Source organism: Coregonus lavaretus (assembly GCF_964263955.1).
Source record: "Coregonus lavaretus genome assembly, chromosome: 14".
NCBI lineage: Eukaryota > Metazoa > Chordata > Actinopteri > Salmoniformes > Salmonidae > Coregonus > Coregonus lavaretus.
In genome coordinates this window covers 29,608,550-29,619,680 of record NC_140001.1, presented here as the reverse complement: position 1 = coordinate 29,619,680, position 11,131 = coordinate 29,608,550, and the positions used below count along the sequence as shown (strand labels likewise).

The window sequence follows — 11,131 nt, the reverse complement described above, 5'->3', positions numbered from 1 at the left end:
TTTTCTCCATTGTTTGCAAACTGATACAGTACCAGTCAAAAGTTTGGACACACCTACTCATTCAAGGGTTTTTCTTAATGTTTTACATTGTAGAATAATAGTGAAGACATCAAAACTATGAAATAACACATATGGAATCATGTAGTAAACAAAAAAGTGTTAAACAAATTAAAATATTGTATATTTGAGATTCTTCAAATAGCCACCCTTTGCCTTGATGACAGCTTTGCACACTCTTGGCATTCTCTCAACCAGCTTCACCTGGAATGGTTTTCCAGCAGTTTTGAAGGAGTTCCCACATATGCTGAGCACTTGTTGGCTGCTTTTCCTTCACTCTGCCGTCCGACTCATCCCAAACCATCTCAATTGGGTTGAGGTCGGAGGATTGTGGAGGCCAGGTCATATGATGCAGCACTCCATCACGCTCCTTCTTGGTAAAATAGCCCTGACACAGCCTGGAGGTGTGTTGGGTCATTGTCCTGTTGAAAAACAAATGATAGTCCCACTAAGCCCAAACCAGATGGGATGACGTATCGCTTCAGAATGCTGTGGTAGCCATGCTGGTTAAGTGTGCCTTGAATTCTAAATAAATCACAGACAGTGTCACCAGCAAAGCACCCCCACACCATCACACCTCCTTCTCAATGCTTTACGGTGGGAACTACACATGCGGAGATCATCCGTTCACCCACACCGCGTCTCACAAAGACACAGTGGTTTGAAACAAAAATCTCTAATTTGGACTCCAGACCAATGGACAAAATTTCCACCGAATGTCTATTGCTCGTGTTTCTTGGCCAAAGCAGGTCTCTTCTTCTTCTTATTGGTGTCCTTCAGTAGTGGTTTCTTTGCAGCAGTTCGACATTCACACAGTCCTCTCTGAACAATTTATGTTGAGATGTGTCTGTTACTTGAACTCTGTGAAGCATTTATTTGGGCTGCAATTTCTGAGACTGGTAACTCTAATGAACTTATCCTCTGCAGCAGAGGTAACTCTGGGTCTTCCATTCCTGTGGCGGTTCTCATGAGAGCCAGTTTCATCATAGTGCTTGATGGTTTTTGCGGCTGCACTTGAAGAAACGTTCAAAGTTCTTGAAATGTTCCATATTGACTGACCTTCATGTCTTAAAGTAATGATGGACTGTCGTTTCACTTTGCTTATTTGAACTGTTCTTGCCATAATATGGATTTGGTCTTTTACCAAATAGGGCCATCTTCTGTATACCACCCTACCTTGTCACAACACAATGGATTGGCTCAAACGCATTAAGGAAAGAAATTCCACAAATTAACAAGGCAAGTCCCCGCAGCAATGTTCCAACATTTAGTGGAAAGCCTTCCCAGAAGAGTGGAGGCTGTTATAGCAGCAAAGGTGGGACCAACTCCATATTAATGCCCATGATTTTGGACACATGCATTCGTCCTGATCAACAGGTGAGTCTGTCTACACTGCTGTAGAAGATTTTACCTCTACATGACAGTGTGTGTGAGATTCCATGTACAGGACTGTGTGTGAGTGATTTCATGTACAGGACTGTGAGAGTGTGATTCCATGTACAGGACTGTGAGAGTGTGATTCCATGTACAGGACTGTGAGAGTGTGATTCCATTGAAGGCAAGCTTCTCCTGGTTTTCTCAGGTACAGAGATGGACATGATCACATGGGTGAGCACCGTGATGAGTGAACAGGAGCCCCTCTGCCTCCATATCCCTCGGGGCGGCCCGGGACTTTGTCTTCAGACACAGAAGCTGCACAAGCAGCCCAATTCTGATATTTTTTTCACTAATTGGCCTTTTGACCAATCAGATCAGATCTGAAAAAGATCAGATGTTAAGAGCTCTTATGTGATTGGTCAAAACATCAATTAGTGGGGAAAGAAATAAGAATTTGTCTGCCTATCTAGACGCAGCCAGAGAGCCACGGGGAAAACACAGACGGCAGATCAACTCGGTGAAGCTGGAACTGGCCCATGGAAGCCTGCTTCTTATGAACTCACCCACCAGTACCACAGCCTGCCACCCCGCAAGAGGCTCCTCACATCCCGCATGAACCTCACCTTCAGACTCATCCTCCAAGAAATGAGGGTCAGACAAGGTCAGTTGGGACGTACTGTCTTAATCACTACACCCACATCAGGGGTTGGGATCACTGCAATATTAATTAAACTCGTTTCTGAATGCATCTTTGTTCAAGGTCCAATTCATACAAATCAGTCATGTGGTAACTCTTTACTTATAGATTTGTATTTTTATATAATTGAAATCTATGAAAACAATCAACTTCTTGACAGATCACACACATACATTAGTGCAAATTGATCAGCAAACGGGTATAGAGGGTTATTTAGAGGTTGCATCCTAATGTAATGCTGGGAGGAGAGTGAGTAAATGGCAGTATTTATAACAAGTGGTACGCATGTTGAGCAATAAAGTATTTTCGATTTTGTAGTCATACACACTTTGCAACCACAACTTGAATCAATAGCAAATCAGACAATATTTGGACCATTTGGGGTAAATTAGTTAAGATTTCTATCAATTCCAATTCCACTGCTCTATAAAACAGTTGTAAAACTACATGTTGCTTCAATATTATCATTTAGGAACAAAAATGACAATATACACATTAGTTTGAGTTCTTATGCAACAACTGCAGAAATGATTCTACACAATGGTACCTGGTCCTCAAATGTGCAGCTAGACTACTATCCAAACCACCTGCACGTTATGACAGTGTACTGAATCATTTCTGATCTAAAGTTACAAAAATAAAAGATAACCTTAAATGTCTTGGTTGAAGTAACTCAAATATTTTGAGAAAAGAGAAAGGACAACTAGCAGTTATTCTGAGATGTAGGTCGGCAATCTCTGGGATCTAAAAGGCTCCTAAGTCTCTGTAAAAGACGAGAGACATTCATGATTTTAATATGAGAGGAGATAAAAGTAGAGCAGCATAATCTTCAGTACTGTTAAAGCACAATCCTACAGGTAGACATAGGGCTGGAGAACTACACTTCTGAGGGGAAAGTGTTTTCTGTGGCACACATGGTAGTGGTGGTATGGGTGGGTAGAGCTGGCTCTGCTCTGGGGCTCTACTCCTCCGACCGTAGACATCTAACCCTCTCATAGAAGAGCAGGTAGGCGTTGGAGGAGAGCGCCTCCTGCAGGCTGGCCTTGCGTACTGAGTCGTCTGACACCCACAGCCACTGGGAGCTGAATGGAGAGGGGCTGCTGGACGAGGGTGGGCAACGGCGGTATGTGACAAAGTGTCCTGAGTGCATGTCACCATGGTGAACCAACACAGCCATCAGTTGGAAGAGGTACTCTGAGGAGCTGTGGAGAGACATTGTGCATCAAACAGTATTATCAGAGGACACACAAAATAATTCCAATTGAATTGATCTGATTTGGAAATATTGGTCATTCTTTATTGATATGAGTGCTGTTAAAGATGAGGTCAGGTTTTGTTTACCTGTAGTTATATGGGAGGTTGCGCTGTGGGCTGAGTCCAGGAGAGTGGAGAAAGACAGACAAACAGGTTCCATTGGACAGAGGCTTGTTGTTGTTATGGTGTTCTACATCTGAAAATAAGTACAATACAGTATCATCTTACTGTTGTATGAGGACTTTTCAAGTGTCTATAAAACAACAAGTACATTGAGTGTAATTTTGAGTATTTCTGTCCTTTTGAGGAATCAAAAACCATCTGTGGCCAATTTCCAGTTACTCATGGAAGTTCAGTCCTCTAGCTAAAAAAGTAACATGAGGTCATAAGATAAGCCATTTGGTCCCAGGAAGACAGTTTAAGAGATTTCACCCTACCTTTGGCATTGGGAGTGGTCTTATCCACAGCCTCTCCCCAGTCCTCTGCTTTAATGGTTTTCAGAGTACAGTTGATGCGTTGGAGCCTCTGAATGGTGGCGCAGTGTTTGTAGTGGTCCATAGCCAGGTACTCTGAGATATGGACATGTTCCTGTCTCTTTATGGGAGTGCCCTCATTGGACCATGTCAGTCTCTGCAGGTGGATACAGAGACACTGGGGGAGCTAGAGGGAGGAGTCACACAAACACAACGTCATATACACTGAGTGCACAAAACATTAGGAACACCTTCCTAATTTTGAATTGCACCCCCTTTTGCCCTCAGAACAGCCTCAATTCGTGTCGAAAGCGTTCCACAGGGATTCTGGCCCATATTGACTCCAATGCTTCCCACAGTTGTGTCAAGTTGGTTGGATGTCCTTTGGGTGGTGGACCATTCTTGATACACACGGGAAATTGTTGAGCGTGAGAAACCCAGCAGCGTTGCAGTTCTTGACACACTCAAACCGGTGCTCCTGGCACCTACTACCATACCCTGTTCAAAGGCACTTAAATATTTTGTCTTACCCATTCACCCACCCTCTGAAAGGCTTGAAAATCCTTCTTTAACCTGTCTCCTCCCCTTCATCTACACTGATTGAAGTGGATTTAACAGGTTATACCATTAAGGGATCATAGCTTTCACCTGGATTCACCTGGTCAGTCTATGTAATGGAAAGAGCAGGTGTTCCTAATGTTTATATGGCATAATAACAGAGAACAAGGATCATATGCTGAAGCCAAATACAAAAAAGCATCTGATAGTGCTGTGTGCAGGGGCAGTGAAGCATTTGGTACACAGCGCTTGTTTCACATATGATGAAGTAGGTCACACTGTATTTAGTGGGAAAGACATTGGTTGAGTTGAACTGCCATTAACATTAAGCACCATTACCTTTCCCAGTTTAAGCTGTTTGATGAAGGTTGTCCTCTGGCTTTCCAGGACCTGCCCATTCACTAAGGCTCCTTGTTGAAGCTGATGGGAGAGAGGATGTCAAAACAAGGTTCAGTCCAAAGCTCCAATAGTAACATACCCATAAGCTCACAGATGTACAGTACCCTTTTCTTAACTAACACACCAACCAAATTAAAGTGAAGACTAGTACCTTGGTGCAGTTTTCACACTCCACCTCTTTAATGGTCTCTGAAGAGATCAAATGCTGGAGACAGTGATCCAGAGAGACAGGCCGGCCCTAAGGGAAATATACTCAATCAGTCCTCAGCACACTGTAGCTCACACGCTATTTACATACGGTAGTGTAAAAAAAGGTTTTCCTAACTTGTACAAGCTTTTGCTCCTGTGTCCTTGGTGTACACATATCAACGGTATTTGTACCACCAGCGGTACAAGGAAAACCTTCCCCTTAATGATTTGTAGGTTTCCTTAATGTATTTTTCTTCTTGTCACCCATTCTGCTTACCCATTGCGTCGAAGGGATGGATAAGGAGAGGCTGTCGAAAGAGTCATAGCGCACTGGACTCTGCGAACAAGAAAGGGAATTAATGGCACAAACAAACCGCTGATTTAATGACAGTACACTGCTAAATATTTCCAATATTCACGTGATATGAAAAATATATATTTGTATCACCCGTTGTTCGCAACGCTTGCATGCCATGTTGCTTGTTAGGCAGCCGTGGAAAGGATGTGGAAACTTCCAAGGACTTCGTATAGGATGAAGAGGGCCTGGAAGAGCAAAAGTGGTTTTCATATTTTGCCAAAACCTACTTCTCTAGTAAAATATTCCACACCACTATTTACCTCCTCACCTCGACTCCTGCAGCTCAAGGTCAACTCGTCTTTATCTGGGAGGCTCTGATGGCAAAAACAAAACAATATAGTCAGAAGGCAAAAATACAATTAGCTTGCATCAAATACACACTATACTGAAAGAGACATAGCTTAGCAGCTGTGAGTGTTAGAGGAAGGGGAAGGATGAGAGCAACTTACCTCAAGGGACTGAATGTCAAAGAGGTGGGTGACTTTGGGCTGTCGGTCTAGCTCCTCCTCCAGAGAGGAGGTGAGGACATGGAAGAACTCATGGGCATCCTAAGAAAAGTAAACAGGGACGAGAGATTAAACAAATTGCCTTTCAATTTGTTTTCAACGTGGATGGGGGAGCAGAATTCTTATGGGTAACAGATTTAAGACAATCATTTTGACTTCAATTAAACGTTGTGGAAAAACTGCTAGCTGATGCTTAGACAAGTAAGGATAACTCACCTGCTCCTCAAAGGAAGTGATGTGCCACCTGTAGAGTCTGAGGACCTCCACCAGACACCCTGCATCCAGAACATCCTCCTGCCCAGAGTCGTCGTTTGACAGTGCTGCAAATCAAAGACTGCACTGTCCGGCTTGCATCCCAAATGGCACCCTATTCCCTATATAGTGCACTACAAGGGCCCTGGTCAAAATGTATGCACTACGTACGGTATAGGGTGCTATTTGGGTCGCAAACACAGAGTCTAACAATTGAGTGAACAGGGATTCAGATTCCTTCTCTGCCCATCACAGAACACTACCTTTGAGAAGCTGCAGGAGAGTTATAGAAAGCTTGGGGTCCTTCTCTGGCTCATCCTCTGACACACATTTGCGGCTAGTAAACTCCTCCAGCCATTTGATGAAGGAAGGGCAGGCTGCCAGGCCCTGGAGCAGAGAGTTCATGAAGCAGGTGTTTCCCAGGTTCAGCAGGCCTGGAACCATGCCTATGGTGGAGACTTTTGTTAGTATACATTCAGTGGCCCTCATAACCATCCACCTATATAACATAAGTGACCCCCACTTGAACTGCTTACACAGACACTGGGCAAGCTTACCTTTCTGCCTTTTCTTGCGGTTTGTAATTGGACCCCACAGGACATATACTCCAGCAGCCATGGCAGCCACTATTCCACCAATAACTCCCCAATTTTTCATCATTTTGTTCCTGAAAAATATTCCAAAGTGATACATATTATTGACACAGCCGAGGCTGAACTGTTGGACATGTGTTTCCCTTTACTTACTCTGAATAGATTGCATGTCCTATAGCTATCAAAATCGAATGTAGCCAAAGCAGTAGTTACGGCTTGTAATGTCGATATCCATAGTCGACGTTATGGCTTATATGGAAGATGGCGCCATATATTTTTTAACTAACCTGGTCTTGGCAATACTTTCTTCGTTCTCGATTCGGGAAAAAAGTTTTCCACCACCATCCTAGAGTGGCTAATGCCTAGTGCCGCGTTCAAAACAACTGGGAACTCTGAAAAATACGAGGTCAAATCATGACGTCAGTGATCTTACAGACCCCCTGGTTCGATTCCAGGCTGTATCACAACCGGCCGTGATTGGGAGTCCCATAGGGCCGCGCACAATTGGCCCAGCGTCGTCCGGGTTTGGCCGGTGTAGGCCGTTATTGTAAATAAGAATTTGTTCTTAACTGACTTGCCTAGTTAAAAAGGTTAAATAAATAAATAAATAAAAATAAAAATCTTCAGGTCGTAAAGTTGGAGCTCTAGAAAGAGGACCGAGTTCCAGAGTTGGAATTCTGAGTTGGATGACTGTTCAAATAGATTTTTCCTAGTCTGAGCTAGTTTTTTTCCCAAAATTCCGATGTGGGCGCAACCTTTCATTGGGCGCAACATCAGGAATTAGCATTAGCCACTCTAGAATGGTGGTGGAAAATGGTGTTTCATAAAAGAAAGTATGCATATTTGTCCTGTTTTTTCTCCATCTTCTCGCCATTAAATCGAGTCAAGGAGGAAATCGACGCCTTTGCAGCCTGAATGGAGGACATTTTATGTACAAACAAGTCCACAGGGGATAGGACAAGTCTATAGCCAGCTGCATGCATTCCCTTCGGACGGTAAGGTGAAACGACTCAATATCCAAGTAAATCTTATCTGTATACCCATCTGTCTAATCCTGCCATGGGTTTGTAGCACCTCATAAAGCAGGTCTTGTCTGCTACGTGAGCTATAGGACTGGAGACTCATTAATACTGCACATGAATCAGAGCAAATAACTACTCTGTCTGGCTTAACTTCCTCCACCCACTGCAAGGCCAACAGTATGGCCATCAGCTCCGCCGTATATACAGCCAGATGATCTGTAATACGTTTCCTGACTTCCACCCCACATTCCTGCACTACAAATGCTGACTCAGTATGTCCTGCCCTTAGATCTTTTGAACCTTCTGAGCAGTGGTGACCCGTCATTCAGAGTCCCACCTGTTTTGAGCCCCACATATTTTCAAACAAATAAAATAAAAAAGGGGGGGGTTGCCTGTTTTGCATGTTATTTTTGCATTAATATGTGTCACATATCAGTTTGCAAACAATGTAAAAAAAAATCAAAAAATCATTGCGTTAATAAAGCCTCCATACAAACATGGTTTCTTTTTTGCTTTCTTGAGTAAGGCAGCTCCAAAATGCAGGTGTTTCAGCCAAGCTCAGTGCTTTCTGTGGTGGTGGGGCAGCCAGCAGAAAATACGGAGCGTAGGGGTTGGTAATGTTCTCTAGTTGAGCCGTGATTGGCTCAGTGTTCTGTCACTCATGGGGACACCACGTCACTGCCAAATCTAAGTGTTGAGCTCGAAAATTCAAGCCCCTTGGGAGCTGCCATAGAGTTACATTAGAAGTGCCCATCCAAGAAGGCTCAAGGTCATTGGCCACAGATAAAATGACGTCAAATCACGTTATATCTACAGTAGCTTTGATTGGACTGATCATGTCAACATCATACTTTCAAAATCTTAGCTAGCAGTCATCATCATGAATGAAGTCGACAATCTGCTGGCAATTCCTTTTTAATCCTTGTCATATGAAGAGAAATTATAGATAAAACGTATCGGTGCTCATTGGCCATTGGACATAAACATTACACAACAAGTTGGAAATCGCAAATTCAACAATGAGTGGTTTAGAAGGGATCAGTGGCTAACTGCAAGCATTGCAAAGCAATCACTAGCCTGCTATTCAATGGAATGGGTGTGTGGTCCCAATTCTCAGTATAAGGTTCTCTTTTACAAGCTTAAAATGATAAACATTCAACATTGGCCATGCTGTCAATCCAGCATGATTTCTGCCGTGCTCAAAACAACTGATAACTCAGAACTGTAAAATCTGACTTCAGTGAGTTCAAGACAACTGGGAACTCAGGAAAAAACTAGCTCCGACTGGGAAAATACGTTTTGAACGGTCATCCAACTCGAAATTGTAAGTCGGGAACTCGGGCCTCTTTCTAGAGCTACGACCTGAAGATCACTGACTTCATCATGATTCAACCTTGTTTTTTTCAGAGTCCCCAGTTGTCTTGAAAGCACCATAAATCCAGAGAATGCCAAAGTTTGATGAAACATTTGCCCACAAAGGGCCGCCGCGCGTATGTTGTGCAGTAAGCTGTTAGTAGCCCATGTGCCTCACCCTAATAATTTAGTCTATTTTCCCCTCTTAAGTTTGCCTACTTTTCTGACTTGGTGGTGCACATGTAGCCTATAACCTGTTTTAGAGAAATGTAATCATCAAATATTGTAAGAGCTTTCATTGTCTGCTTATATGCCCCCTTTATTTATCATACAGTTCTGACTTGGTGTACAGGGAGAACACTGTAAGAACGGCCCATGTTCTGAATTCTGTCGCTGTACATTTCAAAAGTGCTGAACAAATAGTTATATTGACTACATCCGTCCTAGCTCGCTCATTAATGTCTTAATCTAAATTACGGATTGCCTCTTATCCGCTTGGCATCCCCTTATGCCATAGTTCGTACATCTCAATTGTCAGTAGAAACCACATTTGTTTAAGCAAGTCAGCCATATCAGCTATGTTTTTTTTTAAAGGCAGTAAAAGAGGCTGAATAAACTGTTTCGCTGCCAGACAAGGTTCTGCTGATAGCCAGGTGTAGCAGTCGTACGTTTTTTTTTTTGTTTTTTTTTAAAGGTGTTGGGACAGCTTTATGTAGGCCCTAACAGTTTGTGGGCACCGTTTGTCAACGTTATAGTGCAATTCATGTATTGTTTAGTGTTGTATTGTGGCTTTGCTGGCATGCATTCGGGGGGGTTGCCCCACCAAGATTTACATGCTAAAATCAGCAATCTTTCCAACACTTCTAGATCAGGAAGTGAGTTTGTGTTTATACAGGACATCCCGCCTCCACCTACCCTCAACCAATAATGTCAACGCGGAGCTATACAGAGCCCTTAACATTGTTACAAAATTTGGGAGGCGCTCGGCGGTGCGGTACTGAGCTCAACTTGGCCTCTGCGTGCCTCCAGAGGCTCCGCTTGCGTCACACCCTCCATACGGAGCCTCCTACCACATTTTCAGATAATACATACATTGTCTTTAAGTCCCCCTGTTGATCCCTTTCACCAGCAATAATTAATGACAACGCTACAGTAGTACTGGTCTAACGTTGTAACTGGAGAGCTGGCTAATTCCTAATTAATTAAGAGTCGAATAAGCCCGACACGAGACATGTTAACCAGCCAACGCAGGCTGTCCCATCGGGTTGACCCGCAGATCTGGATAACGTTCGTTAGCTACTGCTAGCTTGCTCTCTCTTTTTGACATCCTCTACTGCGAAACGATGCACCTGTGCTTCTCTAAAACATGTTGGATGTTTGCTTACAGATCCATCCAATGGCATTCCCATAACCGATGCAACGCAACAGTCCTCGAGCTTGCTGGCTAGTAGCAGCTGCTTTTGGCTGGTTTGTTTACGTGTGCGCCACTTAAACATTTCGTTCACGCTGCGCAGTAAGAAAGAGCAATCGGTGCGGTTTATTGACTACACTTTGCTAAACCCCGACACAGTCACACATTTTAAATCACGAAAAGCAAGGCGTTTTAAAACATTCAGGTCTGACCTGACTATGGATCCAGAGTACCAGAACTCACGAATAAGCTTTTCAGATGTCGTTGGTCTGCACAACGGGATATTCTCTGACCTAGAGTAATGGAACATACATTTGGAGTATTTTGATTTTTGACGGACCATACACATAGCCGTACCAGAAGTCAGTTATGTTCGCAGGCGTCATCGCCAAAACATATTTCTGCTGTGTTCGAATACCCATCACTGGTATACTTAATGAGTATATACTACATACTATTAGTTCATTTTAGTATACTGTAAACGAACGGTATCCTTTCAGTTGAGCGTACTAGCGCTTCGCATGTCTACCGGAAGTTGATGCTGTTGCTATGCAACCTCTTGCTAGCATAACAAATTACTAGATGGACATTTTACGACTTCGGTGAGTTCGTAAATTCAATCTGGAGTGCCA

General features: G+C 43.3%; 1 protein-coding gene across 3 annotated transcripts; it reads right to left on the bottom strand.

Annotated features, from left to right (window-relative positions):
* Positions 1–2,216: 2,216 nt before the first annotated feature.
* On the bottom strand, positions 2,217–10,820 carry LOC311141234 (ubiquitin carboxyl-terminal hydrolase 30-like). 3 transcript variants are annotated; one of them, XM_084176497.1, is made up of 13 exons: positions 10,743–10,820; positions 6,678–6,787; positions 6,384–6,566; positions 6,085–6,188; positions 5,812–5,910; positions 5,631–5,676; positions 5,453–5,547; positions 5,282–5,341; positions 4,967–5,053; positions 4,756–4,836; positions 3,823–4,045; positions 3,473–3,581; positions 2,217–3,333 (listed from the first exon to the last, which is right to left on the bottom strand). In XM_084176497.1, exons 2-13 carry the CDS (start codon positions 6,778–6,780, stop codon positions 3,093–3,095), a joined length of 1,431 nt encoding a protein of 476 aa, XP_084032623.1. In that variant the 5' UTR covers positions 6,781–6,787; positions 10,743–10,820; the 3' UTR covers positions 2,217–3,092. The 3 variants fall into 3 exon arrangements, with proteins under 3 accessions (XP_084032623.1, XP_084032622.1, XP_084032621.1); XM_084176496.1 differs by having other exon boundaries at positions 3,013–3,333; positions 10,712–10,775; XM_084176495.1 differs by lacking the exon at positions 10,743–10,820 and adding an exon at positions 10,474–10,551 and having other exon boundaries at positions 3,013–3,333.
* Between the last annotated feature and the right edge of the window lie 311 nt (positions 10,821–11,131).